The sequence below is a fragment of the Populus alba genome, chromosome 12 (assembly GCF_005239225.2).
Source record: "Populus alba chromosome 12, ASM523922v2, whole genome shotgun sequence".
Lineage (NCBI taxonomy): Eukaryota > Viridiplantae > Streptophyta > Magnoliopsida > Malpighiales > Salicaceae > Populus > Populus alba.
Genome location: NC_133295.1, coordinates 12,889,971 through 12,910,097, shown reverse-complemented (window position 1 = coordinate 12,910,097; position 20,127 = coordinate 12,889,971). Strand labels below are relative to the sequence as shown.

Below are 20,127 nucleotides of genomic sequence, written 5' to 3'. Positions count from 1 at the left end.
AAATTTTAATGGTAGGAAACAGGCAAGTGTATGGAGTGGCTGAGTTGACAAACCTCGATGATCTGGTCCCTTCTTCAGTTCATGCATGATCATGTTGTTCAAGAACTGGGGAATTTCCGTATCATTTAGTGGGGCAGGGGCCCTTGGAAATAGTAGAATTATTATTCTTAAGGCATTTTTAAGAACAACAATAATAATGTTGTTGATGTTGATGTCAATTCGCTACTAGTTACTTGAGAATTGTTTTTGCAAATATATGATTAGGGTTTGTGATTTTTATGAAAATATATTAGCGATTGATCATTTATTAGATTCTAAGGGTGGGCTACCTCACATGCCTAATGACTCGCCCACTCTCCCCCTAAGTCGCCATTGATTCTTTCTCCTATGACTAAATACCTAATTCCTTGCCCTAAAATCCAAAGAGAAAGCAAGATTTTGACCCCAACATGAGAAGAGGCTCCTCGGCTCTTTGTTCCCTTTCTAACATGAGAAGGTTCCTCGGCTCTTTGTTAACTTTTTTATTATTAAGTAATATTTTAAAAGGTATAAGGAAAATACTGTAGTTTTTTCTATGTCTTTTATATATCAATATTATTTTATTGTGTACTATTATAGCTTTCCCCGCATCTTTTATATATCAGTATTATTTTATTGTGTACTATTGTAGCTTTCCCCACGTCTTTTATATATCAGTATTGATTCACTCTGCACACAGTGTACAGTGAAACTCTAAACTGTTTTTTTTTGTTTTTTTATTTGTTTTTTGTTTTTTATGCCTTTATGGTTTTTTTTTCTTTTTTCTTTGTGTTTTTTTCTTTTAATGAATTTTATTTTGTTTAATTTAGTTTGTGAATATGAAAAAAAAAATTAGTTATCAGACTTTCATGACACGGATCTCGAGTTTGACGGGTTAACCTGGTTTGACGAGTTAACTCAGTTTTTTTTTTTTTTTTTTGCTTTTTTGCTTTTTAATCAATTTTTTTGTTTAATTTAGTTTGTTAATTTTTTTCATTTAACCCGTTGATTTTTTTTTTCTATTTAGTTATCAAACTTTCATGACGTGAATCTCAGGTTTGACAGGTTAACCTGATTTGATGGGTTAACTTAGTTGATTTAGATTTTTTATCTTTTTCCTCATTAGTAACAAGTGCATGTCTTTTGTTTTTTTTTTTCTTTTTAATTAATTTTTTTTGTTTAATTTAGATTGTTAATGTTCAATTTTTTTCTATTTAGTTATCAAACTTTCATAACACGGATCCCGGGTTTGACAAGTAACCTGGTTTGACGGGTTAGCCTAGTTAATTCTGAGTTAACCCGTTAATTTTTTTTATATTAAATTATCAAACTTTCACAACACAAATCCAAGGTTTGACAAGTTAACCTGATTTAAAGGGTTAACCTAGTTAATTCATATTTTCTTTTTCTTTTTCTTCATTAGTTTTTTCTTTCTATTGGTTTTTTTTTTCTTTCTAATTAATTTATTTACTTATCACATTTTTTATGACACGATCTTGCAGCTAGACCCACATCCAAAGCTATTGGCTCTGATATTGCAGCTAGACCTACTGGGTCATGCAAGTTTAATATTATTATTAATATTATAAATATTACTTTTGGGTTAAGTGTTACTGTCAAACCCAAAATTCTTAAATATAGTGTTGTAGAAAAACCTAATATTTTTAGTTCTTATCTTTTTCTTAGTATTATATATATATATATATATATATATATATATATATATATATATATATATAATACTAAGAAAAATTAATACGCGGTATCGCACAGGTAATGTAACTAGTTATTATTAAAGTGGGTGGAATGTGGCCTTGCACTGAACTAAAAGGAAAATCATTGAATTTCTCTATCTCATCCTATACCTCCCTTGCCTGAAAGCTTAACTGTCCTGCGACTACGGACTGGCCGACTTCTACTCTTTCAAGCGGTCTGGGAAATATAGAGATGCTTGAGGGAGGGATCGGCAGGGCATTGTGGTTCAAGGAAGGGGCACTGCATGGAAGGGAAGGAATCCGGGCCAACCTACCTATGACTAAGCTAAGATTAATTAAACAAAGATCCTTTCATTAATCTAAACCTTTCTAGTCAATTCACTTGGTAGATGAATCGTAAGACCTTAGACTAAAATTAGAGTTATCTTGATGACCATTGACCCTGACCTGACCTATACACAGAAAACAAAGGTGGGGTTGGCTGATAACAGAACAGTAGAGTAAAAGAGTTGCAGAAGTCACTTGTGGAACAATATAATATCTTCTTAATTTACAAAATGGCTAGGTTTGGTTGGTGCTTCAGATTCGTGCAAAAGGATAGGGTTGATGGATCTATCATTACAACTTTCCACCAACCCTCGATTCTGAGATCCCAGTCCTTGCAATGTATTTTTCTACAACAGAAGGAGAGGAAAAGTTTACATCCTTTGTCCCCCACATGACAACCCGCCTATCAACATCACCGGTAGTTGTTTTCGGCCGGCAGGTCACATAGACATTGCGATGCTCTTTCCTCCCCTGAACTGGAGCATCTTCACTTACATTGAACAAAACTAATAAAACAAAGCCAGGTGCAGTAATCTTGAACAAAAGTTTATGGTAAATAGGATTACTTGACAAAGTGTTGCCAGGTGCAGTAATCTTGAACAAAAGTTTATGGTAAATAGGATTACTTGACAAAGTGTCTTTCGTGATTTGTATAAACCCATTTGGTTGAAATTCACAACCGGCTCTTCCAGCAATCAGAGAGAATCAAATACAAACAGAAAGAACAGAGAAGCTTGCTTCAATATGTTCTCGAGCTGTTTATTTCAATGCAAGAAATGCTACAGTTGACTGATACATGGAAACACAACGGCCAAAAAAGAATCAAACTTTAATCTCCAACTTCTTCTTCAACTTCTCAACCTCTAAATATACTGTGGAGTAGGGAAGAAACTCGAAGAAATGGGTTTTACTGAGATCATTGATTGCAACAGCGAGTTTAGGGATTTCTAAAGTTTCTTCGTGGGTCAGAGTCCTGACAAACCTTGCTGGATTTCCAGCCCAAAGTTCACCGGTTGGAATTCTTCTTCCTGGGGGAACCACAGACCCAGCTTCAAGGATAGAGTGCGTCTCCACCAAAGATCCTTCCATGAGGATAGAATGCTGCCCAATGATGCATTCTGGCTCAATGGTGCAGGACCGCAAAAGACTGTAAGCACCAATAGTAACGTACCTTTCAATGGATGTCTCTGCTGGCAGTCCTGACACATAGAAGATTTACAAAAAATAAAATCACAGGTCTTCAGTGGAGCTCAAAACAAGGAGCCACGTATTTGCATCTGTAGAAGATTTTACATTGAGGATGCTTTTGGGTGGAGATGAATGAAGGACGATAATCAATGCATTAATTGCTAACCTTGCCTGTTATGTTTTAAGCACAGGGGAAACTTTTAAGGGAAGATGACTAAAAAAAAACCTCCCTGTATTCCTTGGGAGGAACTATCGTCTCCAAACTATATGTCTCTCCCTTTTTTCCTCAAAACAACCCACGTAATTTTTTATGTTTCTTCAGCCTTGCCACTGATTTGATTTCAACATTCTCCCTCTACACTAACAATTTACTTACCAATTTGTTAACACAACAAACAACCTAAAAATCTAACTTCTATGCCCTTAACAATTTACATCCAATTTTTCACCTCAAACCAAGTCACCCTGAACCTGAGAAGCAGTATGAAGAAATCAAGAACAGAAAGCCATGGTAAACATGCTATGTTGCCCATAGTACCCATGCAAACTTTATGACAGTGTAGTTCCATCACTTACTAGTATATTTGGCAACAGTTCCCAGATGCTATGGACCCATGCAAGGTAAAAGATCACGCGCAAGTCATATAAATTCATAGGTAAAGACTGGCAAAATAAAGGAATCTTTCCAAACACACAAGCAGTAACTATTATACATACATATTTTTTTAGACTATTTTCACAATGCAAGGTACTTGAGATGACAAAAAACTTTAACGAGGTCAACATGTGGGCCACAAAAGATTAGAGAAAAAACAAGCCAAAAAGATGACAGCTGGAACAGAATGCTGGATGGATATGCAATGGTTGCTGTCAAGATGATAAATGATCACTTTGAAAATTAAACCATTTGGATTTTTAACTACCAATACTAAAAAATACTGACGAGACAAGTGGTGTCAGCTCACTTCAAAACAGCCAATCACAAGTAACAACAAAAGAAAGTGCACTAGTGAAAAGCAAAAATCAAATCCAAGGACCTTTTGGTTAAGCTAGGGTTCTTTCAGCATGAAGTACAAATTTTATCAAACCACAACTATATACCATACTAGGTGTCCACATTTTCCATATATAATGGGGCCCTGTCAAAGAACCATCTCAACCCAAAAGCTTAAGCTGATAGGTGAGGTCCTATGATATGATTTATATTATTCTCTAACAAGCTCTATTGGAATAGCTTGGCTTATTGAATATGTAGTTGCCAAAATCTTAATCTCTAATGTCTAGGTAAAACGAAATTTAACATGAAAAAATCTTTAGGTTCAAATACAAAGTGCCTCTAATTCGAACAAGCTAGTGAACCTACTAGGAAAGGACCAATCTAAAGCCATAAAGAATCAACAAATTACATGACAGGAAGCTTTCACAATTCACACACACCCTAACATGCACAGATGGGCGCACACATACACAGAACAGATATCAGTATGTTAATAGAATATCAGGCAGTGCTACAAGTCTGTCGCTCAAATCACCAATGGCGTACCAAATATACTAGAAGATACCTTTCCTTATGGTCACAATATGTTTCAAGTTGGTAGTCAGGATTAGAGGCATATAAAGTCGAAGTTTCCACCAATTTTCAAACACTTTTGTACTTAACAGCACCTAGCCATAATTAAAAGCTTAAAGCAACAATTTAGTGGATTGATGTGATTGTGAGAACCTATTCTTTAATTCTAGAAAACTGTAATTTAAATATAAACAATCAAGTAACTGCTTCAGAAACCATCAGACGTTAGAATAGAAATCGTTTAACAGATTGAACCTCCAACTAAAACATGGTCATTGCACATATCCGCACTATTATACTTTTGATGAAATGCTGGCTGTTTTATGGGACAAAAAATCGATCGCTGTTCTTATTTCTCTTTAGACAGTGTAGAAACAACATTTATTAGAGTATCAGAGACATATAAACAAGCTGGTCTAAACAATTCTGAGCAAAATTAGTAACCTCAAAACATGATTTCATTCATCAAAGTAGAGGTTTAGTCTACCTTCCTTAGTATATATTTTTCTGTTCCACCACTCCATCGTTTTTTCTGAAAGCTTACATGATACTCATATGAGCACAAAATCCACAAAGGTGAAAAGTCAAAAATAGATTGAGTCTACGACAACCCTTATTAATGAAGTATTCATTCCATGGAGGTCATAACACAAAGTGCTATCAAATTTCAAACATAGATCTCTTGAAAGCTACAATTCATTCATGTTCCTAAAAAACACCTTTACTTTCCTTCTTTCTATATCCAATACAAAAAGACACTTACAGATTACACCTTCTATTTCCTTCTTTCAATACGCAACACAAAATGAGAATTGCATGGGGATATCCAAAAATGCCAGCCAGAAACACAAAATCAATAATGACTCACCACACCAAAAATTTTTAAAAAAGAAAAGAAAAGAAAAGGAAAGGAAAGCCAAAAGGAAGAAAAATAAAACAAAGCAACAAATGTGTCATTCATCATCACCTATGTCATTTTGATCGAATCCCATCAAAATCTATTAAATAAGAGACTGAGCCAGCCCTTAATTTACACACCCCGCTTTAAGAAACCAAAAATTATCATGTCAATATAGAATAATCAAAACTCAAATACTTCAAATTCCATACTTGCCTTCTCAATCCCTTCAAGTCTCCAATTCTAATTCAGCTCATTCTAGCCAAAAATACATTAACCCCTAAAATCACATTCACTTATTGCATCCATTCCAACCAATAAACTATAAAATTACTAAAATACCCACTTCAAATTAGAAATTCCCAAACAGAAATTCAACAATCAAATCACGAAATTCTAAATATCAATCAAAACTTATACATTAACAACCCCAATCTAACACAAAATTATTGAAATGTCTAGAAGATCCCAAATTAAACAACAAAACAAACCCTAACCTGTAGGAGAGTTCCAGGCAGCATGAACGACACACCGTTCTTGAACATTAGAGCAAAAACCGACGGTGATCTTATTAAGATCGCCACGTAGGACGGCTCCATTCCAAACGGATGCTCCATCATACACAGTAACTTGACCCGCGAGTACCACATTTGGTGCCACGTATGCATCCACAGCTACTTTTGGCAGCCATTGACCTAACGGAATTATTCGTCTCTGCCCTCGATAGTCCCATTTCACCCGATCTGCTGATGGCGTTATCGATTTTTTCGACGCTGTCGCGGCCGCCGCAGCCTCCGTCCCGAAGTGACGGTTAAGTGAGAAAGCGGTGGTGGTGGTTAGGGATTTTCGGGCTATTCTTGCTAGGGTTGTTGCCATTTTTTTTTTTTTTAATCACTGTTTTTGTGGAGGTTGAGTTTATTGAACAAGCAGAAACAGAAATGAAAATGGAGCGAGTGAGGACTGTGAGATGATATTCGGGCTTGTGAAACCGGCCTCGGGGCCTCTTATGTTTGTTTGGGCTATGATGGGCTGCGAATTGGGGCTTGATTCTTTTGTTCAATTAGTTTTATTACATCCAAATATCCAACGGTACACCCCCAAGCAAGGAGCCACAATTATAAACCCAGTCAGCCATGTGGTTAAACCTAGAAACCAGCCACTCCATTCCCTGAACTAGATTGGGTGTTAAAAAAGTTAATATTTAGTTATTTCAGTTTGACCTGATCAATCTAGCAAAATTCAGGTAAACTTTTAAAAAAAATCAAAATAACATCAATTTATCTTTCTAAAATTCTTTTATTAACCCGAGTTAATCATCCCGATCATAATCTGAGTCTTATGCTAAGTTTGCTTTCAAGTTAAGTTTAATAACTATATCCTTCAAAACAACATTTTTTTTAGATCAATTAATAAGTTAGTCTTTATGAAATAGATTCTTAACTTAAATATGTAAAGGAATTTCTTTTTTAAATCTTGATGAAGTGGAATTTGCTGAGGCACTTAGGTTTAAAAAAAATAAGCCTATAAATAAACATGTTTGATGGTACATGAAAAAAACTACACGGTAATACTAATTTTTAAGCCAAGTCCAATTAGGCTTATATGGTGTTTTATATAATATACAGATTTTTATAAATATCTAAGTTATAAGGTAATTAATATAAATATCCTAAATATTTATAGATATATTTATATAAAATATATTGAAAAAATAAATATTTCTTAAGATATTTATTTTAAAAAAATTATATATAAACATCATGCATCTCTCTAGAGTTAAGAGCTCATCTCTCTAGACTTTAGGTTTCTAGACAAGTGCAAGACTCAGCACAAGTCTAATATAAGACTTACATAAGGTTTAAGGAAAGTTTAAGTCTCATTGTCTCTGTCACTTATACAAACACTATATTGATTTAAACATTAGAGTGTTTTTCTTGCAGTTATTATCAGGTTCACCAACTCCTTTTGATCTAGTTTTATCAGCCATAAAAACGCCTTAAATCTTTCTCCAAATGATTTTTTCTAGCCTTGTCATGGGCATCATCTATGGGAACTATACAAAAAATCAGTTCATTCTTGTTTCTTAAAACCTCTTTTTATGGTTAACAAAACCTCAACACAAAAGTGGTTATGTCTACAGCTATATCAACGACACGTGATGTCAATCGCGATTATGTCCACGACTATGCCAACAATTACACCCCACGTGCCTACACCAGTTGTTACGCCCAAAGCAATGTCCTTGGCTATGTATATGGCTACGCCTATGACTATACCCACGGCTACGCTACATGGCTATGCCCCAAGGCCATGCCCATAAACAACTTTTATGGTGGCTTGTACACTAAAAAAATAACATTATCCACTATAATTATTTCTTTCCTCACTCTTATTAGGTTAAGTCTTCCAAACATATTTGTTTGAAAGACTTAGGTAACTCTAATGAGGCATAAAAAAAAAATACATAGTAATATCAATTTTTGGATCAAGTCCAATCGGGCCTATATGGTATTTTATATAATTTACACATATCTATAAATATCTAAGATATTTATATTTAAATATTTTATAACTTAGATGTTTATGAGATATTTATATAAAACATATTAAAACTATAATATTTTTTTAAGATATGTATCTTAAGAAAATCTATATAAATAAAGCCCATCTTTTTAGACTTCAGGTTTCTATACAAGCACAAAATTCAACATAAATCTAATACAAAAGTTAAATAAGACTTAAAAAACATTTAAGTCTATAGAATACAACTCACTTTTTCAACCATCTATACAAAAATATTATTTTGATACATTTCCGAGTGGAAAACAACCACAACCATATTCTCAGACAAGCTCTAAAGAATTGACATGATCAATATAACCAAAGATAATATATCACCAAAAACTTATTATCCATTACTATGTTTTTTATATATATATATATAATCCATTACTATATATATATATATTAGTCCAAATTTTTTTCTTTTTGTAATCTTACAAGCTTATTCTCACATTTAATTTCCTTATTTTCTAATGTGATTAAAATTAGTTTATAAATCATCGGGTACAATGCTAAGCATGGGGATCCGATTGAACGAATAAGAAAAAAAATGAGTTCCAAATAAGTAATCGCAAACATTTGGAAAGTAAAGTACAATATATCAAAAGCTTTTATTTTGGAATATAGATGGAGGGGATGGGCAGTGATGCAATTTGACAAAGATAAAAACAAAAGATTTCACAAATCAAGCTCAGATGCACTCGAATTCGTCCGCAGATCAGACGGTAGTGATAGACCCTATCATCACATGAGCACAGATATCCTCACAGCTTGGGGATGCACCAGCCGGGAATCGAACCCGGGTCTGTACCGTGGCAGGGTACTATTCTACCACTAGACCACTGGTGCTTGTTGACTATTGCGTGAAATACATTTTACTTAAACTGAATAACGTTGTATTTCATGGATTTTTTTCTTTTATCATAAGAGTTCAGAAGATAAAGTTCTGTCCCTTTAGACATAAAATGTTGTGTTTGTGATATTTTAAAGAGATTATTTGGAATTGTAGAATTTATATAAAATATTGAGTTTTTGATATATTCTGGTTATTTATAAAAATTATGAAACTCAATTCCTAAACAACATAATATCAAAATAAAAAGATTGAGTTGTTAGATGGTAAAATTGAAAAAAAAAGTATTCAATTAAAAAATTACCCCAAAAAATAAACATAATCAATTTAAGTTAATCTACCACACTCGCGACCCAAGTCATGAAATTATAATAATTTTATGAAAAGTAAATAAAAAAATCATGAAGCCCAATTAAAAAAAATATTATTAAATTAAAAAAGAATCCAAAAATAAACAAAATCAACTCAGGTTAACCTATCAAACTCGTAACACAGGTTATGAGATCAAGGTAATCTAATAGAAAACAAATTAAAAAAATCATGAAATTCAATTTCCAGCTAATTTAATGTTGAAGGATGAGATTAAAAAAAATCAATTAGAAAAAAGCGACACGAATAAAACAACTCGAGTCATTCTAGATTAATATGTTAAACTCGCATCCTAAATAATGATATCGGGTAAATTTATAAAAAGCAAATTGAAAAAAAAAAATGAAATCTCATTTCCAATATATATAATATTAAAGATTAAAATAAAAAAAAATATTAAATCAATGAAATTGATATATTAACTAAGAGAACAAAACAAAAATATAAAATTTCATATAAAAAAGAACACGTTAACATATAAAGTATAAAAAATGCATTTAAGTAATGTTTACTGATTTGTTTTCATTAATTTCATTAGCTTTTGCCTATATAAAAAATGAATATGAATATATAAATAAGTTGATTACACATCCAATATCTAATAATGTTTTTTTAAAAAGATATAAATATTGAAAAAATATTTTATATTATCTTTGTATAATGAGGTTAATAAGACGTACATCATAAAAAAGCTTGGAGCTCAGATGCGCTTCTTTTCGTCTGAATAATATCTGACGGTAGTGATAGACTCTATCATCACAGTAAGCACAGAAATCCTCACAGCTTGGGAATGCACCAGCCGGGAATCGAACCCGGGTCTGTACTGTGGCAGGGTACTATTCTACCAGTAGACCACTGGTGCCCCTTTAATTATAACAGGTAAAATATATAATTTATTACTTGGCTAGGTCCCATTAGGAAATCAATGTCTCCTTATCATGATATAAGCATACAGGTATAGCATCTCCATATCTTAGTGCTATAATATTCATTGAATATGACTAAAATCCTGTTTACAACCTCTAGATTATGCAGCTCAGCTGGAAATTCTTCACATATTGTGGTGGATAGATGCTGGATTAAGATAATGTTTGGAGTTATGGTAAAATTATGTTTTTGAAAATTTTTAAATTATTTTAGATTTAAATATTATTAATTTTGTGTGTTTTTTTATTATTTTAATATCAAAAGTAAATTTTTAAAAAAATAAAATTTTGATGTATTTTTAAATGAAAAACAACTTTTACTATACTCTCGAACAAGTTTTAAGAACTTGTTTGTTTTTGTGTTTTAAAAGTGTTTTAAAAAAATTAATATTTTTTTGTTTTAAATTATATTTTTTAGTGTTTTTAAATTGTTTTTATATTTATATGTTAAAACGAAAAATTTTAAAAAACTTGTAATATATTTTTTAAAAAAAGATATGATTGTTCTTCCATACTAAACAGTGCACGATTTTTACACTGTTAGCGGTATCCTTAATAGATTCTCTATCACGGACATGAAAAGGTGGAGTGAAGCATATCTTCTTATCCATTTTGCGAGAATAAAGTGAACTTCAGGACCCCATTAAAGCATCTGAAGCAGACTTCTGTGCGTGGACAAGTTATGGCATTCTTCACTGCTACATCACCTATACTTTGGCTATTTATTGAATTCAGTGCTGCTTCTTGTTTTCCTTTTTTTTTTTGTTTCTGAGAAGACCATTGAATCAATGGTGCTAGACTGCAGATTAACAATGCTTGAAGCTTTTCCCCTTTTAATCTAAGAAGAAAAACAATGTCAAAAGCTTTTAGACTGCAGCACTGTATAGATATTTCATATTTGGATGTTCCAATTCAAATTGATGGAAGGATAGCAGAAGGTAATATGCCTTTTTTTTATCCTCCCATTCTATTTCTTAATTATCTGCATGGAAATGAACTTCACTTTTTCACTCAAACATGGAACAATATTCTTATACAGATGCTTGTTGTTCCTTCGTTTACACTTAAACGGGAAAGCAGCAAGTTGGAATAATTAAAGATAATAGAATCACAGGAAAATCCGACAATTTAACAGTACATGGAAGCATCTTCTTACATATATATCCAGTAAAGCGCATGCCCCAGTAAAAAGGATATGAACTGATCTGGAGGGTTATCTCCAGTTATTTTCATAGGGTATTTTTTCAAATATCTAGCTTATCCAGATCCTATAGCTATTAAGAGATATTTCTTGACGCACCATTATCCATTTGAAACAAGTTGTACCGAGTCAAGGCTATAAATTCAAGTATTTCTGGTCCTGGATTCACACAGCACAAGAACACAACACAATAAAAAAGAAGGAAACGAGATAGTTTTTGAATCAATGGAAGCAAACTATGAGCAAAGAGGGTTCACTAGCCATGGCAAACTGGTCATGTCTCTGTATCAAGCTTCCAATCCATCATCATCTACTGTGCACGATGTTAGGTTGGTTCTTCCCAATCAATCTTCAATATCGGTCGCTTCTGTGAGCAGATACAGTGATGCACAAAGCATTGATGCCAGAGCTGAAAGTTACATCTCAACCGTTCGACAGCGGTTTACGCTTGGGTGATCTGAGCAAACAACAAGTCTTCCATGTAGAGATGGAGGAGCTAGTGACTATACATCTGTTTTAATTTACTCAATTATGTATGCAGTGTTTTTGAACTTTTTTTTTTCCCTCCTCTCTTTTAACAAAAGAGAGGCTCAACGGAACATGTAGCATAGGGAATATTGAAGATGTCAGCATTTTAATCAAGATCTCTTGGTTAGACTGTGATCCAATGTTACCACTGTAAAGAAATGCAGAAAAGATCCAACAAGTAGTGTGATTTTGCACCCTCTAATGAATGATAAAATTGGCATTTGCTGAACAAGGAAATTCTACCAATGCAAAAAAATATATATATTTTTTAGAAATTTAACTTCACCATCTCTTAAATTTTTTAAATAAAAACTAGTAATCCAAAAAATTCTTCATATTTCCAACAAAATATGTCCATGAAAATCACCATGTTTCCAATAAAAAATCTCTGAAGCAATTAAAAATCTTCATGGAAAGGTTTCCATGTCCCCATTAAAATTCTCCAGGTCCCGCCATCACTTGCTTCCAAGAAGGATTAAGGATCCTCCTCTCGACTTCTCATGAGACACTTCTCTCTACATTATATTTCCTATTTCCGAACACATACATATCATTTATCTTTATACTCATTTTTTTATTACTTAGTCGCAAACATGAAAGACAATTAAACTCTTCTCTCTCTTGTAAAAGCATTGACAGAATTTAAAGAAGTCTTTCACAATATATGGAAAAGTAAACATCGACTATACAAACAAATCAGGTTTTTCTCCCCATTTAAAAGTGCTAGTTAAATCTTTCATACCATATATGTTTTAAAGATTTATGTTTTAATGATTTAGGAGGACAATGATAATACAAAAAAAAAAAAAAATCAGTTGTTTAGGGATAAGCCCTAACAACTAGAATTTTTCTAGCCCAAACTGGCTAGAATTTTTAGCCCGACATTAACACCAACCTGGTCTGTCCAATCCTATCCCGATACACCTTTCTATACATTTTTAAAATTAAGATTCCTAGGAGCCACACAAAAGTTTCAAGCACACAATGTTTTCCACTCACAAACAAGTTTTTGCAGAGAAAACCATTTTATACGTTAATGACACTGTCCACTAATATTTTCATCAATGGCATGCGCGCAAGGAACACCATGACATGAAAAAAAAAACAAACATAACCACCGTATCATGACTAGGCAAAGGCAACACTCCAATTTATCTGCCAACGATACACCTCTTTTTCCATAAAGAAATTTCAATGTATGAATATTAGGGGTGAGCAAAAAAACTGAAAAACCGATTAAACAGAGAAAACCAAAAACAAATTACTAAAAAATCAAATTGTGAAAAAAAAACCGATTAGAATTTTTAAAAAACCAACCGGTTCGGTTTGGTTTTGGTTTTATAAGCCTGAAACTGAAAAAATCGAACCGAACCAAACCCAAACCGGAAAAAATCAAGTCAAACCAGTTTGAACTGCTTTTTGTCCTAAAAAACCGAACCAAACCGAAACTGGTCGGTTTGAACCCGTTTCGATTCAGTTTATAAAAAAATTCAGTTTGGTTATTTTTTTTTTATAAAAATCAAACCGAACCGAACCCAAACCGAAAAAAATCGAGTCAAACCAGTTTGAACTGGTTTTTATCCTAAAAAACAAACCGAACCGAAACCAGTCAAAACCAAAACCGGTCAATTTGAACCGGTTTTGATTTGGTTTATAAAAAAATTCAGTTTGGTTATTTTCTTATAAAAACCAAACCGAACCAAACCCAAACCAGAAAAAACCGAGCCAAACCAGTTTAAACTGGTTTTTGTTCTAAAAAACCGAATAAAAAACGGTCGGTTTGAACCAGTTTCGATTCGGTTTATAAAAAAAATTGGGTTTGGTTATTTTTTTTTATAAAAATTGAACCGAACAAAAAATAATCACCCCTACTAAAATCTAAACCTAGAATATTAAAGCCAAAGCCATGAAAATACCTCAGAACAGTATATATATGAAGGTGGTCCTTCCATGCGTGATTGATAGAAAGAGAACCAGAGAACCTAAATAGAATCTTGAGTTAAATATGAAGAAGAAGAAGAAGAAGAAGTCCTGAATCTCTACAGTACTGCACAATACGAATGACAAGCTAATAAAATTGAAGGCATTGGCTAGTAAATCGATCATCCATGCCCTTCATTCATGTTTGCAAGAAAAATCATGAGTTTGTTATTAAATTTTATACACTTTATGGACCTTAATTTCCTCTTCTTTTCTTCTTTTGGGTTTTTATGGGAACACTTCACACATATCAAGTTGAAAGAAAGCAACATATTAGAGTGCCAAACGACATCGACCTCGAAGGCCTTAGACAGACGAAGGAGGAGATCAATTTATTATCACCACGTACGTACGTACACACTACCACACATGAGATATGATACGAGGTTCCTTTTGAAGAGTGTAGCTTCTTTTACAGCACCATTTATCGACTCTTTAATGGTGAGATCCATCATCAATCGTCCTGCATTCATTTCGAAAATTCAGTGCTCAACATAAATTAGCTGGGATGCTTTCTCTGAAAAATACCCACTTTACATCAAAGTAATGGATCAGACGAACAGGATCGGGCCGGGTTCTTGTTGATTTGACCGAGCAAAGTAACTTGCTTGTTAATATTAAAAAACTAATTCAATCTAAACATTTATATTGCATTAGTTTTTTAAGGTTTAATATATATATAATTTATATTATTCTCTAATATACTTTTTAAGTGAAAGTTCTTTGAACTCGAAACTTGTATATCATATATTTTTATTTTTTAATTTTTATTAAATTAATAAAAAATGTGATATTTGAACTCGTAACTACTTGATTATTAAAATTTTAATATCATATTAAATAATTATTTTATTCTAAAAATTTAAGTTGTTAAAGAAAGTTGCTATATATCATTCTTTAACGGTTAACAAGTATAGTCTTGCATACTTGGTCTAAGGGTTTGCATATTCTATAATTTTTTTTAATAAAGTATAGGTTTCGGTACTGTACTTCTTAATTACTCCAAGTTTTTAAATCGTAATATAATTAATAGATCAAGGGAACATACCTTGGCATGGATTAGCTGTTAATTAGTAAATTGACTGATTAATTACCTCAGCTGGATCGCTTTACGAGCATTTGGTTCCCAAATCCTCGAGCTTATGTTGCCATCATGCAGCTCATGCAGCTAAACCTCAAAACGTAGAGGAGGGAAAATGAATTTCAAACCTCAACTTTAATTTTTAAGCTAGCTAATTCAGAAGCACAAGCTTCAAAAAAAAATTAACAAGATGGGAGTTTTCAATATCTCACTCTCTTCTTAAGACGAGCATTCTCCTCTTGAATAGATCTTTGCTGCATTTTAACAAGATAAAATCACTACTAGAAAATAATTTCTTAATAGAGATATATAGGTATTTTAAGAATCTCCAATACTAGAAAAAAAAAAGAAAAAAAAAAGAAAGAAAGACATACCACAAGAATCTCTACGATTAAGAAGAATGCCACTAAAGATAATAAAATAACAATGTCAATTCTTAAATGTCATTATAATACATATTTATCATAGTATTTATATTAATAAGTTTTTTAAACAAATATCATCATAAGTTAATTTTATTATAGTAAATCTTGATTGTCATATATATATATTTGGCTGGCCGACCTGGAACCCGGTCGACTCGGGGCTAGAACCAGACCAGGTTGAAGAAAAAATAGGAGAAGAGAAAACCCAGTGTGACCCAGCAACCCGGTTGTAACCCATTGACATTTTTTTTTTACTAAAACGACGTCGTTTTGATTTTAAAAAAAAAAAGAATTGACTCGGGCAACCCGGTCAAAACTCAAAAACCAGGCCTTAGATCAGACCAAGCCTAAAAACTATGACTTTTATACTATAAGATTCTTAACACATGGAACCTGAATTCGAATGAGATCTAGCTATATCTAACCAGCTCAAACTTTATCCTATTAATATGAATTAGTTGAGATAAATCAAGATACATAGCTTCTTAATTACCTTTCCTTTCAGCCAGTTGACGTGCTCTGCGGCGATGCGTAACTGTGCAATAATATCATAATCACATATCGGTCAATAATTACATCAAATACATAAGGTTTTTATACCTTTGTAAGGTTGATTAAGGCTCTCAAAATATATAATTTTGATCCCTTTTTGGTTCTATTCCTTCATTTTTTCCCCCCAGCCACTGATCTATTTTCGTTTATTAAGAAAAAACACTTGGAGTTCGCATAATTATATCTATAGATATGCAGTTTAATTATCCCATGTTGTCTTCTAATTTACCTTTCTTAATTAACAGTAAATGTAAAAGGATTTACCTTCTTAGCGCGGACACGTTCAACTCCTGTCTTTAATTGTCGTTCTAGCTGCTTCAACTCTTTCATCCCCAACATTTCTATATCTTCTCCTATACAGTGCCTAATAAAGCAACGGAATACTTATCAGTAATCAGCAGCAGCAGCAGCAGGAGGAGGAGGAGGAGGAGGAGGAGACTAGCCATTATAAATTGAGTATAAATTATTATTTAGTTTCTTTAATTTTAAAAACACTAATCACATCCCTAAGCTGAAACGTGCATGAAACATACCTAAGCTGTGCCTCCATTTCATTTACAGTTTTCTGCAACTCTTCAATCTCACATCTCCAAAACTGTTCAATGAGGTAGAGAATCTATGAGATTCTAGCAAGATCAGAGAGTATATAAGATGTAGCTGTTTAATTAACCAGGAAACCCTATTCATCTGTTTCTATTGAAGTATATATGTCAATTACCCATTACCTGAAACTTATGTTTTCCTAAATGATTAGCAATCTGACTAGAATTCAACAATATTAAAACCTAAAAACCAATACGATAACAGAGATCACAGTAATAGATGACACGTCGTTTATTTCAAACGACACATCCTCTCCTAATTTTTTTTTCCAGTCTAGGCGTCCAGTCTTGATTTTAAACCTAAATATTTTTTTTTCTTTACTCATTATACTCTCTCTCTCTCTCTCTCTTTTCTCTCTCTCATAATATTTTTAAAAAATTATTTTTAAGAATATAATTGTATTGAAAGTTTATTCTTTTTTCTCGTTTTATAAGATTAATATGGAAAAGCAACTTCTTAAAATAAATACTATACAATTTAATAATTTATACGAATTTGAAGTTAATGAATTAGAGCAAACTATTTTTATGGGTTTAGTGATTTTTTAACAATATAAAAGAAAATAAATATCATTATTTAAGAATTAATATAATAATTAAAATATAAGAAATGAGAATTGTCGTGCTCTTAAAACAAATTAGATTTAATTAACGGTGAAAAGAAGGAGGTAAACATATGCAATAGATCAATTGGATTTTTTAATGTCATATTTGGTCAAATTTTATTTATTGTTATTTTTAGCAACAGTTTTTAAAAAACAAAATTCATTCATCAATATTAATTTTGATTTTGTTGAAAATTAAACTTTATAGTTTTTTGAGTTTGCTTTCCATAAACTATCCTAGTCTTATATACATAGTTTTAAAACCCGGCTCGGCCCGGCGGATCGACTCGGGACCCGACCGATCCTGGGTTGAAACTGAGTCGGGTTGAAGAAAAAACAGGGAAAGAAAAAACTTGGTATAACCTAGCAAGTTGATCTAGCGGGTTGACCCAGCAACTCGGTTGACCCGGCAAGTCCCATTCAAAAACCCGGTTGCAACCCGTTGACTTTTTTTTTTTATTAAAACGATGTCATTTTGATTTTATTAAAAAAAAAAATTGACCTAAACAACTCGGTGACCTAGTCAAAACCCAAAACCCTAGCCTTGGACCGGGTCGAGTATAAAAACTATGCTTATATATTAGGTTAAGTATTTGATGAGTTCACCATGGTTTAAATGGGTTTTTTAGGTTATTTTTTATTAATTTGTCATTTTTTTTTATTTCATCCATCTACCTTGTAGTGGTTAGGAATTGGGTTTTGTTGTTATTTTTTATCGATTTAATTTTTTTGTGTCATTATTATCTTATGGTCTAGATTGCGAGTTTGACAAGCTAATTTAAGTTGTTTTAGTTCTTTTTTCCCTTTTTTAAATGATTTTTTTTTATTTTCCTTTTAAGTACAATGGGTTGTCTAGGGATTGAGTTTTGTAATTTATTTTATTTTGTTTTTTATTGGGATATTTCAATTTTATATCTCAAGTTCCTTGCTCAACTGATTAACCTAGATTGACTCAGATTTTTATTTTATCATTTTAAAAATCAAATATTTTATTTTCATTTTTGTCCTCTACTATTTTTTTATTGGCATTTTGTATATCCTTAGACTAATTAAAAAATGCACTTTAGATATTATTTTATTAAATTTCATTTAATTTTTACTTAAAGTAAGATTGTTGAAATATTTTCTCATACAAGTTTTCTTGTTAATGTTATTATAATAATTTTTTATTTAATTCTTTATCATGGTTGCCAGATTTCATAATCATATGATTTAATAAAAACAAATTTATTAATCCTAATTAAGTCTATCACCTAAATCTTTCATTTTTCTTGCTTGAAAAGCATTCTAATAGTGTCTAATTATTATTATTTTTTTATGTTAAAAGATATTTTGGTTCGGCAGCCTATCAATTTAGTAATTACTATAACATCGTCGATTGATTAAGGGCTGCTTTGTTAAAACCTTGAGGCTTTATAAATTTGTCGCCTATAAAATAACTTATCTAACAAACTAGCCAATGAAAATCAATGATTGACCCAAAACCATAGAGATCATAGTCAATTGGAATAATTGTATTATGTACCCAAAAAAATCTATAATAACTGTAAACATTACGAAAAAGAACATTCGAAGTTTGAAAATTAAGTCAACGAACTATAAAATATCGATCTTCGTCGATCAATAGAATGATAGTCAGCATCATTTACGATTTTAAAAGCAGATAATTGAAGTCAAAGATGACCTTGTTCACAAGAAGAGTACTGTTTCGGATTGCATAAGAACATGCGATTATAAGAAAATCAAACCATAATATTAATCACTAACCTCCAAGGATCTAGTGTGTGAGCCATTTGGTCCAGACAGGCCGGCTTCACTCCGGTACCTAGCGACGGTCCTTTCCATCCTGCAGCAACAATATTATTTATCTTGTCAACTTGCTTAGCATGCTAAACATGTAATCTACAGCTCAGAAGCATCTAAGGCTAACATGGGAGGAAGAAGAACTACTGACTCATGACTTGCAAACTGGTAAAACTTTCCGGTCGGGGAAAAAATAAAGAGGGAAACTTCAGCATCGCACAGAATTGAAAGCTCAAAAGCTTTCTTCAGAAGCCCATTTCTCCTCTTTGAGAAGGTTACTTGCCTACGAGTTGGATTCTCTATTCTTTTTAGCTCCACTTTCCCTCTCCCCATATTTGTCTAACTCCAAGAAGGAAAATATAAACCTTAGACTATGCTAGCTAGATCTTGCTCTGCTACTTATAAGAAAACTTGCAAGGCATACAGATAAGCAATCTCCTTAATATGAGCTAACTATAAAATATTAAATAATGTCCATGCAGTGCAAGTCAAAGAAATGAGCTCACCATCCATCAAAACGATATAATCAAGTATGTTTTACTACTTGATAAGGAAATATGATGGAGGAGAATGGTGCACTTTCTGCCGCACGAGAAGAGCAGGACGGGACATCACTAGCATGCTCCTTTTGGCAAAAAAGATCCTTTTATTTCATTATTATAGCTACACCGGACTCCACCTACGTGTCGGACGCTGGCCGCCGAATGCATTTTCCTGCCCTGAGCACGTTTTCATTTGGGTCTCGGAGAACCATTGATTAAGTATTCATATATATTGATTTCTTTGTGGCCTCTGTGTGCTTTTTATCCTTATGTTTTTATGTTCTTTGTAATGATGGATCCTCCCAGGGATCACTGGGAAGGCATTAGCCTCCCCTGCTAGCTATTTCTTTATGGTTTTTCAATGATAGGTATATCCTTATAA

General features: G+C 32.6%; 2 protein-coding genes and 3 non-coding genes across 6 annotated transcripts; all 5 read right to left on the bottom strand.

Annotated features, from left to right (window-relative positions):
- Positions 1-2,655: 2,655 nt before the first annotated feature.
- Positions 2,656-6,664, bottom strand: LOC118042518 (gamma carbonic anhydrase-like 2, mitochondrial). Its single transcript, XM_035050223.2, has 2 exons — positions 6,214-6,664; positions 2,656-3,259 (listed from the first exon to the last, which is right to left on the bottom strand). The coding sequence occupies exons 1-2, from the start codon at positions 6,590-6,592 to the stop codon at positions 2,883-2,885; spliced, it is 756 nt and encodes a 251-aa protein (XP_034906114.1). The 5' UTR covers positions 6,593-6,664; the 3' UTR covers positions 2,656-2,882.
- A 2,301-nt stretch (positions 6,665-8,965) lies between these two features.
- On the bottom strand, positions 8,966-9,051 carry LOC118042521 (small nucleolar RNA snoR114). The gene has a single exon (XR_004686473.1). It is a non-coding gene; the product is annotated as a small nucleolar RNA snoR114 (small nucleolar RNA).
- A 5-nt stretch (positions 9,052-9,056) lies between these two features.
- Positions 9,057-9,127, bottom strand: TRNAG-GCC (transfer RNA glycine (anticodon GCC)). Its single transcript has one exon. It is a non-coding gene; the product is annotated as a tRNA-Gly (tRNA).
- A 1,069-nt stretch (positions 9,128-10,196) lies between these two features.
- LOC118042522 (small nucleolar RNA snoR114) lies at positions 10,197-10,286 on the bottom strand. The gene has a single exon (XR_004686474.1). It is a non-coding gene; the product is annotated as a small nucleolar RNA snoR114 (small nucleolar RNA).
- Positions 10,287-12,193: 1,907 nt separating this feature from the next.
- On the bottom strand, positions 12,194-19,678 carry LOC118042519 (agamous-like MADS-box protein AGL19). 2 transcript variants are annotated; one of them, XM_035050224.2, is made up of 8 exons: positions 19,331-19,678; positions 19,168-19,246; positions 16,727-16,788; positions 16,458-16,557; positions 16,135-16,176; positions 15,429-15,470; positions 15,230-15,303; positions 12,194-14,598 (listed from the first exon to the last, which is right to left on the bottom strand). In XM_035050224.2, exons 1-8 carry the CDS (start codon positions 19,534-19,536, stop codon positions 14,571-14,573), a joined length of 633 nt encoding a protein of 210 aa, XP_034906115.1. In that variant the 5' UTR covers positions 19,537-19,678; the 3' UTR covers positions 12,194-14,570. The 2 variants fall into 2 exon arrangements, with proteins under 2 accessions (XP_034906115.1, XP_034906116.1); XM_035050225.2 differs by having other exon boundaries at positions 19,355-19,669.
- Between the last annotated feature and the right edge of the window lie 449 nt (positions 19,679-20,127).

Excerpts from the sequence above, each read along its gene's own strand:
- LOC118042518 (XM_035050223.2), bottom strand. The coding sequence starts at position 6,592 with ATGGCAACAACCCTAGCAAGAATAGCCCGAAAATCCCTAACCACCACC. Across the intron at positions 3,260-6,213 it reads TGCCTGGAACTCTCCTACAG|GACTGCCAGCAGAGACATCC; the intron begins GTTAGGGTTTGT and ends TCTATGTGTCAG.
- LOC118042519 (XM_035050224.2), bottom strand. The coding sequence starts at position 19,536 with ATGGGGAGAGGGAAAGTGGAGCTAAAAAGAATAGAGAATCCAACTCGT. Across the intron at positions 16,558-16,726 it reads GAAATGGAGGCACAGCTTAG|GCACTGTATAGGAGAAGATA; the intron begins GTATGTTTCATG and ends TTGCTTTATTAG. Across the intron at positions 15,304-15,428 it reads ATGCTCGTCTTAAGAAGAGA|CTGCATGAGCTGCATGATGG; the intron begins GTGAGATATTGA and ends TTTGAGGTTTAG.